This window comes from Peromyscus californicus, unplaced genomic scaffold (genome assembly GCF_007827085.1).
Source record: "Peromyscus californicus insignis strain IS unplaced genomic scaffold, ASM782708v3 Scaffold_11__1_contigs__length_118956290, whole genome shotgun sequence".
Lineage (NCBI taxonomy): Eukaryota > Metazoa > Chordata > Mammalia > Rodentia > Cricetidae > Peromyscus > Peromyscus californicus.
Window position 1 is genome coordinate 116,282,324 of NW_026294402.1, and position 13,131 is coordinate 116,295,454.

The window sequence follows — 13,131 nt, forward strand, 5'->3', positions numbered from 1 at the left end:
CCTGTTAAATGAAGTTCTAAAGCCACATTGCCCAGGCTCAGAGTCTGGCGGTCATTTGACCAATAGGATTCAGGGAAATGCATCTATATTCTGATCTGTAAAATGGAGAAAATACTAGTTCTTTTTAGGGTTGCAACAAGCAATTAGAACGATTTCTTTTCTTTTTTCTTTCTCTCTCTCTCTCTCTCTCTCTCTCTCTCTCTCTCTCTCTCTCTCTCTTTGGTTTTCCGAGACAGGGTTTCTCTGTGTAGCTAGTACGATTTCCTAACAAATTTTTACTCATGTGCACGTGTATGTGGGTGCCCAGGCAGGTCAAAAGAGAGCGTTAGATCTCCTGGAGCTGAAGATACATACAGGTGGTTGTGAGCCACTCGACATAAATACTTGGAATCAAACTCTTGTCTTCTGTAAGAGTAGTTAAGTTTCTTAACCACTAGCTCCTGATATTCAATTTCTTATTGTCTGGAAAGAATCTAGGCATATTAAAGTATTATCCAGGCTAACAGGAAATCTATTATCCGTGCTTTCTGGTTTGAGCTGGCTGGAGGCAACACCCACAGTTCTCACTGCTCTGGAACTAGTTTCTTCAGGAAGGTACGGGGAGCCGGGCTGCGGGAGAGGCGGGTCAGCCCGTAGCTGTCAATCGTCGCCAAGTCCGGTCCCCAGAGGAGCGTCACAGACTCCGCAAGTGCCGGTCCGCGAGCTCGTGTCCGTCCAATCACAAGCCCCGCCCCGCCCCGCCCCGCCCCGCAGCGCTTCCAATGGTCGTCGATTCTCTTCGCCCCGCCTCCTTAGGGCGGGGACGGACCCCGCGGCGTAGGCTTCGCGTCAGTAGCACGCGACCGTGCAGCTCCCGGCTCGGGATTCCTAACTCACAGCATGTCGGTCATCTTCGCCCCTGACTGGCTTCGCGGCAAGGCCAAGGTCAACCAGGAGACCATCCAGCGGGTGAGCGTCCCGGTGCAGGAGTTTCCTGCAGCTTCCGGGCCGTGGTGGGAAGGGATGGGGGCCCGGGTCAGATCGGCGCCTGCTGGCGGGGGCGGGGCGGGGGCGGTGTACCTGATGGTACCCTGCAATTTCGCCCTCCTTTCAGCTCCTGGAGGAGAATGACCAGCTGATCCGCTGTATCGTGGAGTATCAGAACAAGGGCCGAGCGAACGAGTGCGTCCAGTAAGTGCCACTGGGGACGTGCGGCAGTCTGGGTGATGGGTCGCCGATGAGAAAAGACACATGAGAAGTTACTTCGCCTGAGTGGCGCTGCATGCCTGTAATCCTAGCACTTGTCAGGCTGCAGCCCAAGGATGGCCACAAGTTTAAGGCCAGCTAAGATTACATAGCAAGACTTTGTGCCCCCTGCCCTCTCTAGGTTATTTACTTACTACTCAAGACCATATAGTTTATGGTAGAACTTATTCAGGGTTTCACATAAACCCTGTCAGCTGATGACAGCGAAGCATCTGAAAGCTAGGCTCAGATAAGAGCCACAGTCTCTTTATTCATGGCTTTTACGTCCATTCCCAGTAAGTAAGTCAGGGCATTTGGTTAACTAGCAGTCAGTCTGTGAAAGATATGCACAACCAACAAAGAGATTTCCATGTTAAACCAAAGGTTAATTCTGGATAGAATTAATGTGCTCTTTATGGGATATCAGAATGAGAAGAAACAGAATTTGAGACCCTTTTCTAAATTTGGTCCAACAATTAGTCACCTACAATCCTTCTCCAAGTACCTCAATGGAGAATTTCCATTCTGAGGTGTTTATGTTTGACTCCAACATTTGGTGGTTTACTTTTTTACAGTTTATAGTAAACACTTTCTCATTTTTAGAAAATGCCTGCCGCACATTTTTCTTTAGTAGATTGATTCTTTACAAATCTCCTATCCTGTTTTTTCACATTGTGAAGGTTGCACTTCCCAAGTCTGATGATTCTTTCTGAATGGCAAGCAATTATGCTTGCCTTGATCATAAGAAAGGGCTCCTCTCTCTCCCCAAGGTTTCCCTGTGAATTTGCTCTATAAGCCAGGCTGACTTTGAACTCAGACCCACCTGCCTCTGCCTCCCGAGTGCCGGGTGTACTATGGACTAGGACTCAGTGTTTGATGTACTTGGGAGTAAGAAGCACAAAAGACTCCAAATCTCTTGTGGAGCTGACATTCTAGAGTCTAGAATCCAGAGGGAGGGATGGAGAGTTGGCTCAGAGTTTAAGAGTACTTGTAGCTCTTGCGGAGGACCCAAGTTCAATTCCCAGTAATGGTGGCTCACAACCATCTGTAACTCCGGGCACCAGGCATGTATGTAATGCCCATACATACATGCAGGCAAAACACTCATACACAGAATCCAGAGGGAACAAATATAATGAGATTATATAATAATAAGTGCTTTGAATGGGATAAAAAGCATTTGGGGGCCGGGGTGTGATAGAGCACCTTGCCTGTCATGAACAGGAAATTCAGGTTTCAATTTCCAACCCCGCAGAAATCAAGTAGGGTAAGTTATGGTAGGGGGCAGAGTCTCTAATAAGGTAGCATTGAGTGAAGCCTTGAGCCCCAGAGATAAGTAAGGCAGGATAAAGGTGCTGAATACCCTCAGGCCACATCAAGGAGGCTCTGTGTTTAGAACTTAACAAAGGGACAGCCATAGGAGAACACAGAAGTAACTGGAGACCCCCATTACATTAAGACCTTGTAGGAATGAGATGGCATCTTTAGAGGGGTTTAGAACAGTTACGACAGGATCTTGATTTAAATTGTGCTGTGACCATTCCAACTCTGGGGAATAAAGCAGGGCTTCATCATAAACCATGGAGTGAGGAAACTACTATTGTAGTCCAAGCAAAAAAGTCATGGTTGTGTCCTCTAGATCAAGCAACCATGACTTTTTTGCTTGGAGGACATATGTGTGAGTGATAAGTGAGAATGGGTGAGAGTCTAAGTTAAACAAGAAGGTTGGTGAAGTGAGGTGTGTTGATGCACTTGGGAAGGCAGAGGCAGGTGAATCAAAAAGTAAAAAAAAAGGTTGGTGACCTGTGTCATTCAGTCAAGGGAATAGCATTCCACCACACTGGGTAGGTTTTCTTCTAGTTTGCAAGGTGAGTGAAAACAAGCCTCTAAACTGGGTGGTGGTGGTACACGCCTTTTTTTTTTGTTTTTTTTTTGGTTTTTCGAGACAGGGTTTCTCTGTGTAGCTTTGCGCCTTTCCTGGATCTCACTCTGTAGTCCAGGCTGGCCTCGAACTCACAGAGATCCGCCTGCCTCTGCCTCCCGAGTGCTGGGATTAAAGGCGTGCGCCACCACCGCCTTTAATCGCAGCACTCGGGAGGCAGAGCCAGGCAGATCTCTGTGAGTTCGAGGCCAGCCTGGGCTACAGAGTGAGATCCAGGACAGGCACCAAAACCTATCTCGAAAAACAAAAACCAAAAAAAAAAAAAAACAAAAAAACAACCCAAACAAAAACCCGAGCCTCTAATTCTTGTTTCTCACTCATAGGTACCAGCATGTGTTGCATAGAAATCTCATTTATTTAGCTACCATCGCAGATGCCAACACAGGCAGCCTTACAAAGGCAGTGGAATAATCTTCTAGGAGGCTGTTGATGCGGAATGATGGAATGGAACCCATCTCCTATGAAACAGAGACAGAATTGTTAGTAACTGAGCCACTTGGGTGAGAAGTCTGTGGCTCTTTCTAGACTGAGAAGAAAGTTGCTGCTAACTGTACTATATTCTAAGTGTAAATATTTTAGTAATAAAGCAGACCCCACTGGAAAACTAAACTGAGTTATGTGACAGCAATACCACATCACCAGAATCAACAGTGCTTCTTAATTTAACTCTGATATCATGTAATAATAAATGATGTGTAACAAGTCTTTCTCTGTCCCACCAGCCAGCTTTCAAATAACAACAGAGAGACTTATGAAAGGTTGGCCTTAGCCTAGGCTTGTTTTTTTTTTGTTTTGTTTTGTTTTTGTTTTTTTTTACTAGTGTAGAGAGCCGTGCACGGCCGTGCCTCAAAGATGGCACGGCATCTGGCTTCTGCCTTCCCGATGGCAGATGCTCCTTATTTGGCTAAGGCTAGGATCCGCACACCTGGACCTAATCTGGCTTGCTTGCGTATGACCCTAGTGGCATTGTCCACGTGGCACCACGGGGTTGATTGCCCAGTGGCTATAAAGGGCGTGGGCTGGCTTTTGAGAGGGCACACGCGAGTGAGTGTGAGTGTGAGAGTGAGAGAGAGAGAGAGAGAGAGAGAGAGAGAGAGAGAGAGGAAGAAGAAGAAGAAGAAGAAGAAGAAGAAGAAGAAGAAGAAGAAGAAGAAGAAGAAGAAGAAGAAGAAGAAGAAGAAGAAGGCGGCGGCTTTCCCCGGGGTCAGAAGATTGTTCAAGGTTCCTGAATAAACTGCTTGGAGAAGAGCCTGGCGTCGCGTCTTCCTTGCTGGTCGAGAGGCGGACGCGACATACTAGCTCTTATAACTTAAATTAACCTATTTCTGTTAATCTACGTTCTGTCACGTACTGCTTCTTCTGTGTCTCCTGGCGTCTCTTGGACAAGTAGATTCATCGGCTTCCTTTCTCTCTGCCCAGGAGTCCTGCCTGTATCTCCTGCCTAGCTATTGGCTGTTCAGCTCTTTATTGAACCAATCACAGCAATATATCTTCACACAGTGTACAAATATCCCACAACAATGATGTACACTTCTCTTCAGTATCCCAAAACGTCTTTGTAATCAGCTAATGCCATCACACAGCCCTGTTCTCGCCTTTCTTTCACCTCTTTTCTTCTCCTGGGTTATAAAAAATACCAAAGTTTCTTTTCAGGGAGAGAGGTTGAAGCAAGTATCCCTGCTTAAGGCTGAATTACACATTACAGAGAATCAAGCAAAGGGTGCATTCAGAGCTGAGAGGCAAAAAAGTTGAATAACCAGCACTAGGCACACCTGGGAAGTAGAGGCAGCAAGTCAAAGTTAGCCTGGGCCACATGAGACCCTGCAAAAGGAAAAATGTTTTTGTTAGCATATACAAAATAGGTTTAACAATATTTTCTTTCTTTTTTTTTCTTTTGTTTGTTTGTTTGTTTTGCTAGACAGGGTTTCAATCTGTAGCATTTGCTGTCTTGGAACTCTCTCTGTAGACCAGGCTGTCCTTGAACTCAGATCCACCCACCTCTGCTTCCCAAGTGCTAGAATTAAAGGTGTGTGCCTTTTTCTTTTTGGTTTTTCAATACAGGGTTTCTCTGTGTAGTCCTGGCTGTCCTGGAATTCCTTCTGTAGACCAGGCTGGCCTCAAACTCACAGAGAACAATGACATATTCATGCATATATATAATGCATTTTGACCATATTCACTTCTATCACTCTTTCTTGACTCCTTCCACTTAAAAGCTTGATATACAACATGGATGCAATTTAAAGGTATTTCACCTTTAAGTTATGAAGCCAGCCATAAAGGATAGACACCAAATGTATCAGTTTGCTTTCTGTTGCTGTGATACAACACCATGATGAAAAGCAGCTTGTGGAGGAAAGAGTTTATTTGGCTTAAACATCCTGTCATAGTCCATCATGAAGGGGAGTGAGGGCAGAAACTGAAGCAAAGGCTATGGGAGACTGGGGCCTACTGGCTCACTCCCTTCCTGGAAAGACTGAAAATCTATTAGTTGCTCACCCCAAGAGGCTGGCTGTCTCAGCAATCCCCGTCTTACCCTGGAGAGCTGCTGTCATCAGTCTGTGTTGGAATCACAAAGAAGCTGGTTTTCATATCAACCAGCAAAGGACAGGTGAACTGAGCAGTGACAGTGTGAGTGGTCAGAGTCTCCTTCCAGGTCCTTTTATCTGGAAAAAGAAAAGTGTGGCTCGCAGTTAGGGTGAATCTTCCTCTTTTAATAATCCAATGAGAAGAATCCTTCACAGGGGTGCCCAGCGGCTTGGATTCTAGTTGGTTCCAGATACAGTCAAGTTGATAACCAAAACAGACCTTCACAACATGATTCTACAAACAGGAGACAAACAGTCACTAAACTGACAAAGTAGAGGTATTGTGCAGAGTAGGGTGAAGGGGAGAGGGAAATGATTTTTTGAAGGGCCATGGTTGCAGTTCTGCCAGATGAACCTTCTGAGTCAGTTGATGGTGATGGCTGTGCCATAAGGTGAATGTACTTCATACCACTGAACTGCACTTAGAAATGGTAACGATAATATAATGCAGGCTTTACAATTTTATAAAACAACAATTTTTTAAAAATGGCAGTGTGGCACTGGTAATCATATGTGGTCATAAATCCAAGTAATTATGGGTTGAAAAAAATAGTATTAGCCATAAATAAAAAACAAAGTATGGCCGGGCGGTGGTGGCGCATGCCTTTAATCCCAGCACTCAGGAGGCAGAGCCAGGAGGATCTCTTGTGAGTTCAAGGCCAGCCTGGTCTACAGAGCAGATCCAGGATAGGCACCAAAACTACACAGAGAAACCCTGTCTCAAAAAAACAAAACAAAAGTCTTCAACAAATGGCTATGGAACACAGGCAGGCCTCCAAGATTCTAATCCCATTCTATGTGACACAGGAAGACTGGATTGATTGATTTATTATGTAATTTTGTATTGATTATTTGGAAATTTCACATAATGCACTCTGATCACATTCACTCCAGTCCTCCCAGGTCTGCCCCCAACCATTGTGACCTTCCCAAAAACAGCAGAAGGAAAAAACAAGTTCTGTTTTGTGTTGCGCATATACTCACTGGGCATGGTCAAACTCCCAGTGGACAGCCCCTTAGAGAAGACTGAGCCCTTCCCTACCCCCACCTCCACCAGAAGCCGTCAACCTTGAAGAGCTACACCTCAGCATCCTTATCACAATTTTTAACGGTTTTCTGAAGACTGGATTTAAACATAAAAGGAGAAACTTAAGTTCCCAGATGAAAACAGGAGAAAGTTTTCATGAAGTTGATACATCGGTTTTCTCTTCCCTCCCCTTCTCTGTCCTCTTCTCTCCCTCCCCCTTGCTTCCCTTCTCCCTTCCATGCTGTAGATGGAACTTAGAACCTCACACGCTCTAATCCTGCACCACTGAGCTACATCCCCAGCTTCCAGGGAAAGAAACAAAAACAACAAAAAGCTGGGTCGACTGGCCACCAAAATACAAACTTGGTCAGAGGAGACATTTTTCTTCAGGGGCTAGCCCTGATAAATGTAGTTCTTAGCCCTCATCAAGGAGGCTTCTCTTTACAATAAACAGAGACTATTGCAGAAAACTACAACCAATCAAGATGTGGAGTCCAGTCCCAACAGCTACATCTACAAAACAACTCCCACATCTAGTGCTCAGGGAATGTTTGCCCAAGAGGGGGCAGAAAGACTGTAAGAGAGAGAATCTGGGAGTTTGTTGTGAGATTGTCCCCTAGTAATGTCAGAAGCTACACCCATAAATCTCACCAACAAGACTGCTGAAACCTGAAGTAAACAAGGACACAATAATACCATCCTCAATGGTCTTATAATGAAAAGCCCGGAGCCAGATATTGGGGTAAATGCTGAAAGATCAGAGAGACAAAGGAACAAGCCACTAGAGAAACTTACTATTGCTGAAATCCTCAGGCTAAAATGGAGACAAGATCCTATCTACACAAATCCTCAGACTGCAAGCCTCTGAGTCCTCAGCCAAAAAGGTCTCAGCCAAAAGGCTCTAGTTCCTGTCTCCTCAGGCCTTATATGCCTTTCTCCACCCAGCCATTTCACTTCCTTCCTAGTGCTGGATTATGGCATGTGTGCTTCTCAAATACTGGTAGCAAAGCCATGAGATCCCAAGTGCTAGGATTAAAGGAGTGTCACTCCCAAGTATTAGGATTAAAGGTGTGTGCCACCACTGCCTGGCTCTGTTTCTCTTTTAGACTGAGTCAATCTCATGTAGTCCAGGGTGGCTTTGAACCCACAGAGATCCAGACAGATCTCTGCCTTTGAGTACTAGGATTAAAGGTGTGTGCCACCACTGCCTGGTTTTCATGTTTAATCTAGTGGCTTGTTCTGTTCTCTGATCCTCAGGCAAGCTTTATTAGGGTACACAATATTTCACCACATTTCCCCTTTTTCATTTAAAATAATAAAAGGTTATAACTAATATAAGAAAAACTATATACAAAAGTGCAATAACTATATATAATATATACAGTCAATAATTATATTAACAATGTCCAGTGCATAAACATTTGACACATTCAGAGAAAATACTCCATTATTTATCCTATTTTGGTGAGTCCAAAATGTTGTACCTAATTCACTTTCTATCCTAACTTATATCACCAACCCAAAACTATCTTTTGATGTCTTTCAAACTTATACACTTTACACCTTTTTAGTGCATTTCTTTTCTGAATTTGTTACCAAGGAAATCTATAACAGTCCTGCTTGCCCATCAGTCTGGACGAATCTCTCCCACCCGAGGTCCCACAGCTGCTTATAAAATAATCACTCAGAGGTTTATATTAATTGCAAACTGTATGGCCTATTATAGAAAAGGGTAGAACATTGAATCTACTCTGAAAAAAAGAGAAGATATAGAAATGGATAAAAGGTAGACTTTTGAATCTACCCTAAAAAAAAAAGAGAATATGGATACGATAAAAAAAGGGAGATTACTGAATCAACTTTTAAAAATGAACTACTTGTTTTACATAGGATAAGTAATGAAATTTTTTGTCTGAATCTGTCAAATGTTAATGGACTAGACATTTTTAATGTAATTCTTGACTATATATATTGTATATACTTATTGGATGTGGGGCGTTTACCCAACCACCCCCACAGTTCCCCAGAGTTTTCTTGAGTGCGAGCAGCAGGAAATATTAGATAGAAGGATTTATTGCGGAGAATATCGCGGAGATAAACAGATAGAAAATAAAGGATAGCCTCGAGAGGGCCTGGAATCTATTCCAACCGGCCCCGACTGTTTTCTGCCCCAGGGTTTTTATAGAGACGCCAAGGGGTGGAGCAATAGACCTCCTCCCCCAGCAGTCAAGTGCAGACCATCTCAGACACCTGCACTCAGACCCGTGGTCTAATCATCCTCTATGCGGACCTGCTGGGTAAAGCCACGAGGAACCTGGGAACGGGCTCCCACAATTGGATATAGTTTTCCTTGTATTAGTCATAAGCTTTTTTTAATTTCAGACAAAAAATTAGGCGAGGTGAGGTTAGCTGTGGCTGGTTCTGTTTCTCTGATCTTTCAGCATACCCCAATACCTGGCTCCGGGTTTGTTTTTATTAAGATCTTTTAAGTCCTACAGCCTATGGCTCCAGCTTCTTGCTAGTTAGCTCTTTCATCTTAAATTAATCCGTTTCTATAAAACTATATGTTGCCACGTGACTGTGGTGTTACCGGTCTGCGGACATCTTGTTGCTCCGACTCTGCCCCTCTGACCTCAGTCTTGTAGACATCCACCTTTGTCTCCAGAGTGCTAGATTTAAAGGGTGTGTGCTATCACTCACAGACAGACTTCTTCCTTTTTTAAGGTTTTACTTTATGAGTGTTTTGCCTGCACGTATGTCTGTGCATCACGTGCGTGCCTGTGTCCACGGATGTCAGAACTCGATGGGACCTGGAGCTGGGGTTACAGATGGTTGTATGCCACCATGTGGGTGTTGGGATTGAACCCAGTTCCTCTGCAACCAGTGCTGCGCCGCCATCGCTACAGCCACCTGGTCTGGGTTCCTCAAATTCGCACGTATTTGTTATGTAGCTCAGGATGACTTTGAACTTCACTTAAGAGGTGTGCAAAACCATGGTTTGTGTTTTGCTTGGGATTTTGTTGTTGCTTTTTGTTTGGTTTCATTTTTTTTTTTTTTTTGAGAAAGTCTCAGTAATCCAGGGTGGCCTCAAGCTGGCGGCCAGCCTCTTGTCTCAGCCAGGCAGGCACAAGTGAGGCACATCCGTGACTTTTTCTTTCTTTTTGTTTTTTTTGGTTTTTCGAGACAGGGTTTCTCTGTGTAGCCCAGGCTGTCCTCGAACTCACAGAGACCCGCCGGCCTCTGCCTCCTGAGTGCTGGGATTAGTGTGCGTCACCACCCCTGGCATCCAAGAGTCTTTTAACTCGACACAAACAGCGTACGGAAATTTATGGAAACTCATATCAACCCCGAGAAGAAGAAGAAGCCAAAACGCCACGTCGGCTCCGGAAACCCCGGCTTCACTAGCGCGCTCATTCACTGGTCAAACAACCAGGAAGTCTCGCGATGCTGCGCCAGCCGTGGTTGACAGCTCGCACAGCGCTGAGGACTTGGGATTGGACCGCTGATCCTGAGGGGCGGGGCACAAGGGCCGTCCCTCGGCGAGATTGGACTCTCGCGACATTTGCCTCCAGTCTCGCGAGCTTTGGCGTGGCACTGGGCTGCTGGCCCCGGCCGGCAGGAGGTGGCCTTCCGTTGGTGACGTTGGGCTCGCCGGCAGGGCGTTCTCCTGCGCTGACCCGGAGCTGTGCGGCCAGGTGAGGAGCTCCACGGGAGTGCGGGAGCCTGCGGCCGGGGCGGGCGGCGGGCGGCGGGCGGCCTCCTGGCGGCCGCGCCCCTGTCACCGGGCCCCGCCCCGCCCCGCTCCTCCGCCCTCAGCGCCCTCCTCCCTGTCCGCAGCTCCCGCCGCCGCCGCCGCGCTCGCGATGGGCGCCCAGGACCGGCCGCAGTGCCACTTCGACATCGAGATCAACCGGGAACCGGGTGAGCCGGGGCCTGCCGGGGACGGTGGAGCGCGCCGCGGGCCGGGCGTGGGGAGGAGCGGGCGGGCCGCCCAGCGGAGCGCGCTCCTCCGAGTCCAGCCTGGCTGGTCACGAGCTGGTCAACTGCCCTCCCGTCTCTCCCGAGGACTGCTGGGGAAAGGGCTTAGGCGACAGAACGGCTTGTGTGCGTTCCGTAACCCCGGAATTGCATCGTGGATACGCCGCAGCTCTGTTGTTTTGTCTTAGGAATTCCATAGTGTGCAGCCATTCATTAATACACAGACACACACAGGGAGACTTAGACATACATGCGTGCGCATGCACGTATACAGCAGAAACATACATACACATGTATAAACATACATTTATTTTCCTGAAATACTTGTTTCAGGCGCAGAGGTCCTTATTTTGTTTTGTATTTCGAGACAGGGTTTCTCTGTATAGCCTTGGCTGTCCTGGAGCTCCTTCCATAGACCAGGCTGGCCTCGAAGCTGCCTCCCAAGCACTGGGATTAAGACGTGTGCCACCACGCGGGCTAGGCTCAAGAGTTGTAAACTGCAGGAATTTTAACACATTTTATGTTGCGGGTGTCTTAGGAGAGCTTGTCCTAGGCTCTGCAGGTACAGCAGTGACTAAAACAGCTGCCACTTTTATGTTTACATCCTGTTGGAAGACCACAGGCAGTTAACAAAGGGTTAAAAACACATTCCTTCCAGTGCTGTTCAGTGAGGTGGTGAGAAAAGTCCAGTTTGTGAAGACAGTTAAGTAGATGAGAAGCCGAACCATGTGGGTGTATTTGAGAACCACTTGGTCGTGGAGAACAGTTTCCGAGGGAATGTAAAGAGCCCAGTGTGGCTGGAGTGGAGGGAAAAGAGTAAGGAGAACCCTGAACAAAGGAATGAAGTGATCTTAAAAATTTTGTCTCTCCCATTTAACATTTCAACACTTAACTGTTTCTGCAGTACATTCAGCATTTACCAAACTTACTGTGGAGATTTTTTCACAGATCTTTGCAAACCTAAGGTGTGAGCATACTCGGAAAGCAATAATTAGTTACTTAGGAACATAACTCGGAAGTAGAGTATTTTCCTAGAATGACCAAGGACCTGGCTTTGATCCCCAGCACCACAGATATGAATCTTGAAAGGAAAATACTTAATCTGATTGCCTCTGCTGGGATTAAAGGCATGTGCCACCACTGCCCAGCTTGTTTTTAATTCTTAAAAACTAGTAAAACCCCTGTTATCTGGAGCATGGATTAACTACTGAGCAAAGATGAATTAAGAATCATACAGGAATATAGTTGAGTGGGAGAGTGCTTGCCTATCATATGTAAGCTCCAAGTTCAATTCTCAGCGTCACAGATAGAGTATCTGATTTACTTTGATAAGCAGAGGTGGTATAGAAATCAAGATACACTGCTAAGAGTTGAATACAACGTAGTGTGTATTTTCAATTACCATCAGTACAAATGCAAAACAGCTTAACTTTTGAATTATAAAACTATGGAATGAATGCAAATACAGATTTAAAGGGGGGAAACCTTTACATTATATAGTAGTTTTTCTGTATGAATTCAGTGAATTGTTCCTATTGGAAATAATTCTGTGACTGTTCTTTTGTTGTTATTAAGGCTCTTAATGAATATTTTAATTTCTTTGATAGAGGAATATTCATCTACATGTCTGTTACTTATTGATGTAGTGGTGGTTTGTAGCTTTTAAGAAACTGATGCATTTATCTAATTTGTCAGATTTGTGTGCATAGTCATTAGTTGCCATAGTCTGTAGTCATAGCTCATCTTTCCCTCCCATTAGAGAGGTTGATGGCAGCATGAACCTGGGAGAGTGGAGCCTAAAAATGAGGTGGACGAAAGTCTCATGCTATGGCCAATTTTATTTAAAGCATCAGACAGTTTATACTCTGAGGGTTAAGAAGGGTCACCTGATTAATCACAGTCACAAGCTGCTCATGGCAAAAACATGTTTTTCCATAAAGGCATAGAAACAAATAATAGCCATTTGTAGTCAGTAATCTAAAGTGAACTCACTCCTGTCTGTTACACCTGAGAAGGTCACGAGAAAACATTCCAAGAACAATTCCCTGTTTTTGAAGAAACCAAAGCCACAAGACTCTTGTTTCCTTGGAGTTTTCTCACAAGCACTTTGACTTGCTGAAACTTCTCAACAGCTCCTCCTTTAGATTTCTTAGGCATTTGGCCTAGACTGGAAGTTTGTAAATTTAAGGTCCTCTTGAGCTACAATTAAGTTTGAACCTTGAGGCCAGCCTGACAACTTAATGGAGACTATGTCTCAAAGAGTATAAACAGTACAGGGGCCTAGTGGCCAGTCCTGAAGGCTAATGAATGAAGTTTTTTTTATTGTTTGCAGTTTGTGTGTGTGTGTGTGTGTGTGTGTGTGTGTGTGTGTG

General features: G+C 45.4%; 2 protein-coding genes and 1 long non-coding RNA gene across 4 annotated transcripts in view; 2 read left to right on the forward strand and 1 right to left on the reverse strand.

Moving 5' to 3' along the window:
- Positions 1–813: 813 nt before the first annotated feature.
- Ss18l2 (SS18 like 2) lies at positions 814–3,871 on the forward strand. The gene is made up of 3 exons (XM_052724822.1): positions 814–948; positions 1,094–1,170; positions 3,490–3,871. Exons 1-3 carry the CDS (start codon positions 880–882, stop codon positions 3,575–3,577), a joined length of 234 nt encoding a protein of 77 aa, XP_052580782.1. The 5' UTR covers positions 814–879; the 3' UTR covers positions 3,578–3,871.
- A 12-nt stretch (positions 3,872–3,883) lies between these two features.
- LOC128101579 (uncharacterized) lies at positions 3,884–8,084 on the reverse strand. The gene is made up of 3 exons (XR_008215129.1): positions 7,577–8,084; positions 5,703–5,832; positions 3,884–4,987 (listed from the first exon to the last, which is right to left on the reverse strand). It is a non-coding gene; the product is annotated as an uncharacterized LOC128101579 (long non-coding RNA).
- Positions 8,085–10,344: 2,260 nt separating this feature from the next.
- Positions 10,345–13,131, forward strand: part of Nktr (natural killer cell triggering receptor) — a 40,883-nt gene continuing 38,096 nt past the window's right edge. For both annotated transcript variants that reach the window (XM_052724861.1, XM_052724869.1), the window contains exons 1-2: positions 10,345–10,476; positions 10,619–10,702. In XM_052724861.1, the coding sequence (XP_052580821.1) occupies positions 10,645–10,702 (58 nt within the window). In that variant the 5' untranslated portion in view covers positions 10,345–10,476; positions 10,619–10,644. The remainder of the gene's footprint in view (positions 10,477–10,618; positions 10,703–13,131) is intronic.

What these genes read in the sequence shown, in the direction of transcription:
- Ss18l2 (XM_052724822.1), top strand. Translation starts at nt 880, where the DNA reads ATGTCGGTCATCTTCGCCCCTGACTGGCTTCGCGGCAAGGCCAAGGTC. An exon ending in ACCAGGAGACCATCCAGCGG is followed by an intron (nt 949 to 1,093) that starts GTGAGCGTCCCG and finishes CCCTCCTTTCAG; the next exon opens with CTCCTGGAGGAGAATGACCA. An exon ending in CGAGCGAACGAGTGCGTCCA is followed by an intron (nt 1,171 to 3,489) that starts GTAAGTGCCACT and finishes TCTCACTCATAG; the next exon opens with GTACCAGCATGTGTTGCATA.